This window comes from Bolinopsis microptera, chromosome 11 (genome assembly GCF_026151205.1).
Source record: "Bolinopsis microptera isolate Bmic1 chromosome 11, MBARI_Bmic_1.0, whole genome shotgun sequence".
Lineage (NCBI taxonomy): Eukaryota > Metazoa > Ctenophora > Tentaculata > Lobata > Bolinopsidae > Bolinopsis > Bolinopsis microptera.
In genome coordinates, this window is record NC_087082.1 from 8,654,711 (window position 1) to 8,667,451 (window position 12,741).

Sequence of the window (12,741 nt, forward strand, 5' to 3'; positions counted from 1 at the left end):
TTAATTTGCATAAATTTCGGGGATATTTCTTAAAGTAACCATCAACCCAATAGTTTTGTGAGTAATTAAATTATAATAAAAGTAATCAATCATGGAGCTAAAATAAATCGAAACTTACTGATGATAATATAAGATGCTAGGTACACGAAGAATCCGATAACAGCTAACAATGGATCGCAATGCGGTTGTAGCTTAAACAATCCAAAGAACATTTACATGTACTACCTGTAGTGAATAAGTTACGGATTAAACATTCATAAGAATTAAAATATAAACAGGATAGAGAATGAGCAGTTAATCACAGAAAATATATTTTTATCAAAGACAAAAAGGTCGACAGACGACAAGCAAGGGATTAAGAATAATGGAGCATCACATAGCCACTATTTGAAACAGTCTGCAATCCTACGACAGGTCTATTAATTTACACGCTAGTACCTGCTTCACCCACATGCCTTTGAGGGCACAAATTAGTATAATATCTAGATATTGTACTAATCTGTACTCTATCCGCTCCACAATCTCCATCTATCATGGCTTGGGCAATAAATGCAATACCATCGATTATAGATTCTAGCATATATGATACAAAGAAAACTCCATTTACGGACGTGAGGAGAGTTAGGAATCCTCCAACTAAATTAAATCAATTCCTTCTGTAACGTCCTGAATAAATAAAGCCATTTATAACATTGTCAATCGTGAGCTTGACAGACACCAGAATACTCCTCTCCCGGAGTCAGAAGATGTACCAAAACTGTGCAGTGATTTCAATCACTTTTTCAACGAGAAGATCAAGAAGATCAGAAAAGATTTCCCTGATATAGAAGATTTTGATGTCGACAAGCACATGACAGTCTCGAGTAAAGAGATCAATTCTCAAGATCACTTATGTGAATTTGATCCATGCACAGAGGAAGAGCTGTCTGACATCATTAAGGAAAGTGGGATCAAGTTTGCACCATCTGATTTCCTTCCAACATCGATTCTCAAAGATAACATCACAAACTTTATTCCTGTCTTATGCGAACTGGTCAACCAGTCCCTAACCAAGGGTACATTTGAGGGCCTGAAAACGGCTGATATAATACCAACCATTAAAGACCACTGTAAACTTGATCCTAATGACTTCAAGAGCTATCGACCTATTTCCAACCTCTCTTTTCTCGGTAAACTGATCGAAAGAGTTGTGCTAAAAAGGTTAAATGACCACTTGGTTAAAAACGATCTCAATGTTCCTCAACAATCTGCCTATAAAAAGTTTTACTCTACTGAGACCATCTTGTTGAAAGTAACAAATGACCTACTTCTGGCATGTGATAGCAAATCCTCCACTGTTCTTATGATGCTTGATCTATCTGCAGCCTTTGACACAGTAGAACATAGAAAGTTGCTCAAGATTCTTTCTGAAGAGTTACATATCAGAGGAACTGCTCTTAAGGGGGCCGGGGGGGGGGGGGGGGGGTCTTCATCAAAATTTTCTCGAAATTGATTTTATAGTTGTTTCTGATAGAGAGGAGTGATATCTATCAGCTGCTTTTGGTCCCATGGAAAAATATTGTTCCTAGCCAAAATTATCGCCAGTCAAAGGTCAGCGCTCATGTGTAATTGTATTGCGCGAGCGATTTTCAATCGCGCGCCCTGAAAATCGAGTCTAAAAATCTATCTTCTCCTACATTTTTTGAGCAATCACCCTGAAACTTTCAGGATATGTTCTAGGGATCATTTAGAAGATATCTGTCGAGCCGAATTTTGAGATAGGCCTTAGAAGATTTTTTATTCAATTTTGAAAATCTTGGACCTGGAAAAATCGTAAAAAAATGAGGTCCAAGATTTTCAAAATTGAATAAAAAATCTTCTAAGGCCTATCTCAAAATTCGGCTCGACAGATATCTTCTAAATGATCTATAGAACATATCCTGAAAGTTTCAGGGTGATTGCTCAAAAAATGTAGGAGAAGATAGATTTTTAGACTCGATTTTCAGGGCGCGCGATTGAAAATCGCTCGCGCAATACAATTACACATAAGCGCTGACCTTTGACTGGCGATAATTTTGGCTAGGAACAATATTTTTCCATGGGACCAAAAGCAGCTGATAGATATCACTCCCCTCTATCAGAAACAACTATAAAATCAATTTCGAGAGAATTTTGATGAAGACCCCCCCCCCCCCCGGCCCCCTTAAATGGTTTAAAAGCTTCTTAGTAGGACGAACTCAAAGAACTAGGGTAGGCTCCACGACAAGTGATACAATCATTCTTGAATTTGGTGTACCACAAGGTTCAGTGTTAGGACCAGTTTTGTTCAACATATACATCCGATCTCTGTATAGGACTATAGAGGAATCTGGATTCAACGTGCAAGGATTATATGCAGATGACCACCAGGTATACAAAACCTTCAAACCTTGTGATCAGGTTAATGTTTTGGGTATTCAACTTGTAAATTGCGCCAGGACCATACAGCGCTGGATGGTTGAATACTGCCTACAACTCAACCCAGGAAAAACCCAAATACTTGTGATTGCCTCACCTCATGTGTTGAATCAGATATCTTTAGGAGGAGTACAGCTGTCAAATGACACGTGTATCAGATTTGTCAGCACAACAAAAAATCTTGGTGTGCAAATCGACCATCACCTTACCTTTGAGCCTCAAATCATGTCCCTAAAAAAACATTGTTTTAGACTCCTCAGGAATATTATCAGAAGAAAGTATCTTTTTAGTAAAGCTCAGCTTAAGCTTATTGTTAATAGCATTATTGTCTGCAAATTGGATTACTGCAACGCCCTATACTTTGGAATCAGTGACTACCTCATCCATCAGCTTCAACTCATTCAAAATGCTGCTGCTAAAGCAATAGTAGGACTATTAAACATGATCATTTAGGAGATACTCTGAAAGACCTTCATTGGCTGCCTATCAGCTACAGAATTCAGTACAAATTATTACTTCTTGTTTATAAATGTCTAAATGGCATGGGACCAGATTATTTAAGTACAATGTTTAAATTTGCAAACTATAATCATCTTGTCTATTTGACTGAACCTAGAGTGCACACACAATATGGAGAAAGATCTTTTCAGAAAGTTGGCCCTAAATTATGGAATGAACTACCATTTGAGATTAAGAATTGTACAACATTGGACTCTTTTAAAGTGTATCTGAAAACATTTCTTTTCAAACGTGCTCATAATATTGTTTTAAACTATTTTCACAACTACAATTAAATACATTTATTGAGGTATGATCCCGAGCCTCAAAGCTATGAAAAATGACAAGGCTGCAGGCCAAACGCCCAGCAGTGAAGAAGCAGAGAAAAAGATAAAGAAGCCCTCAGAAAAAGGTACTGTTAAAATAAAAAAACCTATACTAAAGATTAAAGATGTTTCTAAAGATGTTTCTAAAGATATTTCTAAAGATGTTTCTAAAGATTTTTCTAAAGATTTTTCTAAAGATTCTAAAGCCCCCCTAAAGAAAAGTGCCATTAACCCAAAAACAGTCCCCAAGTTTAATCTCAAAGGGCTGTGTTGTCGGTGTAAAAGTGATAACATGGCCTATGAGTCCATTTCTTGTCAGATATGTAAAGACGTTTTCCACGCATGTTGTAAGGATAAGGCTGGCACACTTATGCCCACGTCTATTTGTTCACGGACTTTCCTGACGAATATTTTGCCAGTAATTCACAAACACGGTAATACATATTCTCAAAGATATGGTGACTTTGGCTGGACATGTCCTAACTGTAAGAAAGCTCTCCTTGCAAAAACTGCTGTTAAAACTGCGGACTCAACTTGCAATACAAGCATGGACAGCACCAAGAGTGTGGCTAGCACCAAGAGTGTGGCTAGCACTGAAAGTGTGGCTAGCACTGAAAGTGGGACTACTACCACTACTGATACAACTTCAAGCAATGGAGATGAGAAGGCATTGATTGAAACTTTGAGCAATTTTAAAGTAAGTTTACTGTCAAGTGTAGAAGAACTTATTTCCATCAAACTTAAATCACACATAGATTCTTTGCTCACAGAAGTACCAAATCTTACACGAAGATCCAGCACCCCTAGTAGTGCATCATCTATCCCTAGTAGTGCATCAGCCCTAGCCCTGCAAACACCTAGTTCTTTAATTGCTTCCCCAATGAAGACTACCAGTTCACTTTCATCTTCAAAGAGCTACAGTGCTGCGTTGTCTCCTGAATCGGCTATAGATAGCTCCACTAGTACTGCTACTGAGAACTACATAGAACTAACTAAGAAGGAAACTCCTATGCAAAAACTTCCCTCTGGCAATATCCATAATAATTCTCCTGATAATCATGTTATCGTCCTCAATGTAGAAGCTAGTAATACTAATCTTGAGGAAGCAGGGAAGCTAGCTAGTAAAGCCCTTGGTACAATACCCATGATCTTCTTGACCCCTAAACCAAAGACAGGCAAAATTGTTATCTCCTTCCCTTCAGAAAAAGATAGAGAGGATGGGAAAATAGCCCTCGCAAACTCATCAGCTGTAACTTCGTCCAAAATCACTGTTAATGATGCAAAGAAAATGTTCCCGAAAGTCACAGTTACGAATATCCCAAACAACTTAATCTCCCACATTGTCTCTGAAAATCTATCAGTTCCTGAATTTCGAGAAAAGGTTAAAACCTTTATGGAATTGAAGCTTCTGGAAAAGAATCAATATGTTAAAGATTTGGTGACTAAGCATGATAGAACATTTAAAGTTGTGTATGTCAATTATGGAAGAGACTACACTACTGTTGGGATTAAAGTGTCTCCTGACATAAGGCATTTCCTGTTAAACAATCAGTCCATTTACATAGGAAATTCCAGATGTAAAGTAGTTGATAGATTTGATCTTAAGCAGTGCTTCCGATGTCAGAAACTGGGACACATTTCATCTCAGTGCAACGAAACTGATGTTATTTGCATGTATTGTAGTGCATCACACATAACACGGGCTTGTCCCTACAAAGAGGTCAGAAGAAGTCACAGATGCACCAACTGCTCACACTCCACCTATGAATCATACAGAGAATCTTGTAACACCCATCACTCTGGTGCTGAAAACTGTCCCATAATAATGCTGGAGAAAGAGAGTCTTAGACAAAGAACAGAGTACTCAAAAAACATGTGAAGACTACGCTTCTCAACCTAAATGTCGGACTGTTTAACACGAGGTCACTATGTAATAAAACTGCACAAGTATTTGAGCAACTGTCTGACTCCAATATCAATGCCTGTTTCCTGACAGAAACTTGGCTACGTAAGGGAGATACGTCAAAAATAGCGGAAATTAAAGACCTAGGCTATAATATTGTTCACCAATCTAGAGCTGGTAGAGGAGGTGGTGTCGCTATTGCCTTTAAGAAAGATCTTAGCTTCAATAAACGCCCTACAAAGACCCATAAATCCTTTGAACATGTTGAGAGTGTGCTGAAGTCAAGTTCCAATGACCTTCTTCGTTTCTGCTGTGTCTATCGATCTTGTACGGCTAAAATGTCCAAAATGACAGACTTTTTACGGGAATTTGATGAATATCTTGACAGTCTAACTCACCTTCCAGGTAGACTGATCATTGCTGGAGACTTCAATATCCATGTCGAAGACCTCACTGATCCTGATACGATAAATTTTATCCATCTCATATCAAACTATGGCCTCATCCAGCATATTTCCAGTTCAACACACATTGGGGGTGGAATCTTAGACCTTGTTCTTACTAGAAGCAATGCGTGTGATATGTTGAACATAAAAGATATAGATGTAGCTAAAACAGTAACAACATCAGATCACTACTTCGTAAATTTCTCTATTGCCTTTCCTCACCACAAAGGAAGCAACAAAGAAGATATGGTGGGCAGAAAGATATCAGATATAGACATAAATCTTTTTAAGGAGGATCTGTTGCTATCTGACATAAATGACCCCAACAAGTTTATTGACTGCAACTCTGCCACGGAACTCTATAACAAAGAACTTCGCAGAATTCTTGATAAACATGCTCCCCTTATCTGTTTTAGCATTAATCCTGATCAAAGCAAGTGGGTGGACACAAAATGTCAAACTGCCAGAAGGAAACGAAGAAAAGCTGAACGTGACAACAGGAGACTTAAAACTGCAGATTCAAAATTAGACTATAAAAAAGCTGTTAAGCATGCCGAGGCAGTTATAAACACCACTAGACAGCTATACTATGAAAATCGTCTGCAAAGCTGTGAGGACAATAAAAAAGATACCTACAAAATAGTCAATCAGCTGATGGATCGGGACATATCTAAAAACTTGAAGCCTAATAACAAACCTGCTGAAACTCTATGTGAGGAGATGAAAGAGTTTTTCAATGATAAAGTGGAAAAGATTTACTCTGCCATTAACAATGATACTGCAGCTGACATTCTTCTTGACCACTCTGAACCATTTCAAGGTGAAGCCTGGAGCCAATTTGAAACCATAAGCGACAATGATCTCAAAAAGATTCTTTCTGACCTTAACAAAAAAGAATGTGAAGAGGACCCCATCCCTCTAAAACTTCTAATGCAGTGTTTTAATGAAGTTAAACCAATTGTGTCATTTATTATCAATGACTCACTTGTCACTGGAAAATTTCCGTCAGTCCTAAAGAGTGCTCTTGTCAGACCAGCCATCAAAGATGATAAAGGAGATGTCAATAGCTTCAACAACTATAGACCGATTAGTAACTTACCTTTCCTCTCGAAACTCATTGAAAAGAGCGTCCAGAAACAGATGACCAAACATCTTGACTATCACAATCTTCATGCTGAGCATCAAAGTGGTTATAGGTCAAATCATAGCTGCGAAACTGCGACCCTTACCATCTACAATGATCTTCTTTGTATCAGTGACATGAAAAGTAAGGTTATCCTCCTCCTTTTGGACCTCAGTGCTGCTTTTGATACTGTAAATCATCACTTGCTCCTAAAAAAACTAAAAAAGGACTTTGGTTTTGAAGGTACTGTTCTCGAATGGTTTACATCATACCTTAATAACAGATCCTTCACAGTAACTATTGATAAATCAAGATCAAAGAGATGCTTCCTTAGAATTGGAGTCCCGCAAGGTTCAATTCTAGGTCCAATTCTGTTTATACTTTACACAAAGGAGCTCAATCAGATCGCAAAGAGACATGGATTTAACATCCACATGTACGCAGATGACACTCAACTGTACATTGAGTTTAACCCACTATTTCGAGATCTCTCAACAATCGAAGAGAGAATAACAAATTGTTTTGAAGATATTAAGACCTGGATGACCCAAAATAAACTCAAACTGAACCAAAACAAAACAGAAGCTCTTGTAGTACAGACCAAGAACAGTTACTCTTCATGTCCAGTCGATTCAATACAACTTGACAATGCAGCTGACCCTGTGGATGCATCCCGCACAGTGAAAAGTTTAGGTGTCCTATTTGATCAATTCCTAACATTTGAAGACCAAATAAATTCAATTATCAGTTGCTGCAACATCCATCTGAGAAACCTTCGAGTTATAGGCTCAAAGCTTAACTATGATCTAAAAAGACAGCTCATTCACTGCTTGATCTTTTCAAAACTAGACTACTGCAATGGACTCTTATACGGTTTACCTGATCTTCTAATAAAGAAACTCCAGAAGGTACAAAATTCCTGTGTTCGATTCTTGTTTGGTTGGAAAGCTATCAAAAAATGGGACAGTGTCACTCCATTCCTGAAAAAAGCCCATTTTCTTCCGATACGACAACGAATAGAGTATAAGATTGCTCTAACCGTGTTCAAATGCGTTAACAACATAGCGCCGGAGTATATCATCAAATGTATTGACATCAAAAGTCAACCTGTACGTGTACTAAGAACTGAAGAAGACTATTTCCTCCTAAATGTTCCTCCTATTTCAAACTATAGTAAAACCGAGAGAAGTTTCAGCTACTGCGGACCCTCTGTTTGGAATAAGCTTCCTTATCAATTGAGAACACTAACCGATATCGTCTTATTTAAAAAGAAACTAAAAACTCATCTCTTTGAAAACGTATTTGTATAAGTATCATGTATTACCTTTTTCATAAAATCCATACTTCATAAAAATAAGTTCTTATGTACATGTTACTCATGAGTCGCTTTAGATGGTTTGAACTGAATCTTTGGGTTTTGAGTTCTTTATGGCTATAAAGCGATATATAAATTCCTACTTATTATTATTATTATTATTGTATCTTAATATTTTTCAATCCTAGTTTTCCCTATTTGGTTCTACTGGAAAATGCATATACACATTATCGTTTATTTAGTGAATCAAGTCTAATCACCCTTATCTGGTTTAGAATATAAATGTGGGTTGCTTTTTCAGGTTTTATTGTATCCTGAACTGTTTTCGTGGCACACCTGTGCATTTTAAGTTGTTGTGCCACTATAATATAAAAGTTTAAATTATTATTATTATTATTAAATATATCATTTTCAAATTGCTGCAGGAAAGGGCGTCAATTCACTAAATACCAACTCAAAACAAGCTTTAATATTGTTGTTAACATGTAGTCCATGCCAACACACAAGCTTCAATAGACCTAACACTGTGAAAAGGAGACCTGTATCTCCCAGGTCGGGCTGCAGTCTTGACTGCTTTGATACCAACAAGTCAAGGATTACCACACAAAAGCATACACAGATGCTTCAAGACTGATGTAAGAACATATCAGGTATCATTGCTCAATTAATTAAAAAATCTTAAAAACATCGTCAGCGAACTTAAAGCTTAAGTTTGATAGTATGGTATAAAGCATTAGCAAAATAGAGACCACTTCAAGTCAATATATGGAGAAACATAATTAAATATTGAGCAAAAGCTAGTCAAACCTCGACTCGATGACCAGTTGCAGTAACTCAAAGAAATGTTAATGGTACACAAAGTAAAGTAAATGTTGAGTCTAGAATAGCTGTATTCAACGATTCGACCATATTTACGGCAAGCGGAAGGCATTAAAATGTTACACACAATAGATATAAAGAATATGTAAACACAAATCGGAAATTTTTAAAATTTGCTACAGCGCTCGATTCAAAAACTAGAATTTGTGGAATTAGTGCGCGGCACAATTAAAAAGTTGGTTTATTTAATCCAAAAATTGTATCCGTGTTTTGATTCTTTCATTTTTGTGAAATAAAATTTAACAAATCTAAATTAATTTTTTATAAAATTGTTTATGTCAACACTAGCAAAAATAAAATCAAAAATGAAAAATAGAAAATTTTTTAAAATCTAAAAATTGTACATTGTTATTTTAATACTGTTTTATGCTCAGTTATAAATTATGAATATTTTTAAAAACATCGCATTGCAATATATTATGAAATAAAACAATATAATTCAATAGAACGTTTATCTGATTCGGCGATCCCTTGTATCACGTGGTGATCCCCACTGTCGCTTCGACGATACAGGGGGAGCCGCGCACTTCGTGCGCGGCGGGTCATACAACGTATGACAAGCAATCCCTGTGCGCGCGGCGCTATTTTCAAGATTCTTGGAGAGAATTAAGCGAGCAATAAACTAATAAAACTAAAAGCTAAATAACTTCAGTACAACTTGCGATGCAAATTATTATTTTTGCTTTGTTTCGTGTTGAAGAGATCGTACCAGCTAACTTTTAGTGCAGTGCGACAAGCATAAACAATTTGTCATGATTATTGATTTATAATGTTTTCCATGTTATTCGCATTTATATTTAGTAAAAAAAAAACAATTTTATGATTATAAATTTTAATTGTAGTGTGCAATGCAGGTTGGTTTTAACTGTCGGGGGCTCTTTTAGAAAAATCTCGAAGATCGACTGTAAAGTGATTTAGCACGCTCGATGCAGGTGCCACTCACGAAATAATTACTTTAGATTGTAAACAGAGCTATTGGCTATGCAATTGCTGCAAATGAATAATATCGCCAATTAATTACCAATATACAAACTTATCGTGATTTTATGTAAATGGAATGAAATGAAAAAGTGGAACTTATTATAACATTTACTAACTACAAAAAATTATATGCCATGTTATATACGTAAATAGCTCAACTTTTTATATCACTGATTACTGGATTTTGTTGTAAATGACTCTATATTATTTACATTCGTAAATTATTGTTACTAGCTGTCCTGCTGCGCTAATTAAGTTTCTGAAGTGAAAAAGTTATTTTTCGGAGATATATGCCCAGTCTAGTAGTGCATTGCACTACAAAATTCGTCTAGATAGAAAATGTTCGTCCTGTTTAGATTTCGCATAAGTCTGCTACAAGTTATTCGATTTATTTGTTTGGCAGTAAATTATTCTTTCCTCAATGGTCGATATAGCATGTTGATAATGATATAAAGCTGCATATTATCAGCAAATGTTAAAACCATGCTCTATGACTATAAGTTCAACCAATTTGTAGTACAACATTTAACGAATTGGATCTACCATAGAAGTATGGTCTGAACAAGTCAAGTACATCACCTGAGATGCCAAACATGTTTTTATTTTTAAGCTTTGACAATAAAATGTTATGATTAACAGTGTTGAAAGTAACGATATCATCATTCTGGTCATTTCGATATAATTGGTCACCATACAGCAAGACAGACGTTAAATGGTTTTTCAGTCGTGGTATGTGCCAACATGCAAAGTTACACCACTGAGTATTGGTCTTTATAACTAGAGTTAAAACTTATAGTATCCAATTTATATTTAGCTTATCTTCAAAGCCTGAATGGCACATTTGTATCCTCAGAATGTAACATTTCTACCCTGTTATTTGATTATACAGGAGCAGAATTTTAGTTAATGATCTTAATGTAATCATAGGATACCATGAATGATTATATTCTTTACAATGAACTTGGCAGAGGAGCACATACAACTGTGTATAAAGGCAGAAAGAAAGGACAAATTGACTTCGTTGCAATTTGCAGTTATGAGAAAGATCATCAGAAATATGTTCATAACAAGGTAAAAAATATTTACTACGAAGTTAAGTGCAATTATAATTTAGGGATCATTTTAATGTAAACACTTTATGGGTGATGTAAATTTTTGCTATTTGTATTTCAATCAACTTCGTCAACTGTGTAAACTGTTCAGGTATCAATATTGTCTCAGACAAAGCATCCCAATGTCATAGAGTTTTATGAATGGTATGAAACATGTAAGTATTTAACCCATTCGTTTTTCTCTTTTACCTCCATAAAAAGTGTCTGAAAACATTTGAATGTTATTTGACAAGAATAGGACAGAATTTAATCATTATTCTTTGAAAATATAATCTTGCTCACTGAAAATGTAAATAATACTCTTCCTACTAGCATCAAGGCAAGAAGTGATCTGTATCATATTATGTTTAATCTGCATTACACAGCCCATTTTATCTTGTGTGATTCATAATTGTAATCCTTCTAAAAGAATATTTAAAACTTTTTTCTCCGTTCAGCCTCACATTTCTGGGTGATAGAAGAACTGTGCAATGGTTGCAGTTTAGCTACAGCAATGACACAAGACTGCCCAGTACCAGAGCCTATGATAAGAGCTTGTGCTCTCCAACTGTGCAAGGCTCTGTATCACATCCACTGTGCTGGCATCGTGGTCCGGAACCTTCATCCGCACAAAGTAAGTACAATATTTAGTATTATCTGACATATTTTCGCTTTGCTATTTACAGAAATTTCATTAAAACTTTCCATCAATTTAGTTATCATTGATAAGTTCACTTATTCATTTGCTCACATAACAATCGTGATCTTGTACATGCACCAGATTTTAAAGAGTCTAAGTTATTGATTCTGTAAATGCTACCTCATGATAGAGAATCACTAACACGTTATTCAAATATAATTTCTTAACCAATGACAACTACAGATTTATATAGACTCTAAAGGGAGTTTGAAAGTAGGAGGTCTGCTGATGGGATGTGACTTATCCCAACCAACAGACGAGAGTGTAACTCCTGCATTATCTCCATTGTACTGTTGCCCTGAGGCCCTTATCGAGAACACTTGGAGTTATGCCAGTGACCTTTGGTCTCTTGGTGCAATTCTCTACCACATGTTCACTGGTATGTTTTAATAGGCATTAAAACTATTATCCCTTCCAGCTGTTGTTCCCATTATTGGAAAATATTGTGCAATAATATTTTTCCTAATGAAGTGATTATGAGTTGTATTTGTTGTATAGGCAAAGAGCCATTTCCTGGGTCAACTCTGGAGGAGATTACAGAGGGTATAGAAGCTGAGCGGGAACGACGCAAGAGTGGGGACAAATTTATACCACTCTCTACTGAGCCCGCCAAGTACATCACCCTGCCAGGTAAGCATATCCTCTGAGTTTATAGTACACATACCCAGCATTCATTGGAGACAGTTAGATAAGTCATTTAAAGCAAAATTTATCACTCTTGATCTTGGTAATATATATGTGTCTTCATCTGGACCGCAGTTCATGCTGTCCCCATAATATGTTTTTGTTGCAGGTACAGGTGTTGACGGTGCTCCCATATCAGACGAACTACATGACCTTCTCTCGGGACTTCTAGACCCAGATCCCAGTACTAGACTGGGTTGGAGACAACTTGAACTTCACCCTTACTTCACCAAGAGACAAGACTTGGTTCACGCCAGCTTCTTTAGGGACAGTCTGCAGTCCGATGATATTACTGATAAGAACGGTTTGTAATGATAGTGACTGAAAACTACTTTGTTTGAATTAGTTTGATTTGGTTA

The 12,741-nt window shown here is 36.4% G+C and overlaps 1 protein-coding gene across 1 annotated transcript in view; it reads left to right on the forward strand.

The window, feature by feature from the left end:
• Positions 1-3,206: 3,206 nt before the first annotated feature.
• LOC134823033 (serine/threonine-protein kinase ULK4-like) overlaps positions 3,207-12,741 on the forward strand; it is a 33,341-nt gene continuing 23,806 nt past the window's right edge. Inside the window, exons 1-7 of the mRNA XM_063834355.1 lie at positions 3,207-3,244; positions 10,835-10,978; positions 11,111-11,174; positions 11,457-11,632; positions 11,882-12,077; positions 12,197-12,328; positions 12,492-12,686. Coding sequence (XP_063690425.1) covers positions 10,841-10,978; positions 11,111-11,174; positions 11,457-11,632; positions 11,882-12,077; positions 12,197-12,328; positions 12,492-12,686 — 901 coding nt within the window. The 5' untranslated portion in view covers positions 3,207-3,244; positions 10,835-10,840. The remainder of the gene's footprint in view (positions 3,245-10,834; positions 10,979-11,110; positions 11,175-11,456; positions 11,633-11,881; positions 12,078-12,196; positions 12,329-12,491; positions 12,687-12,741) is intronic.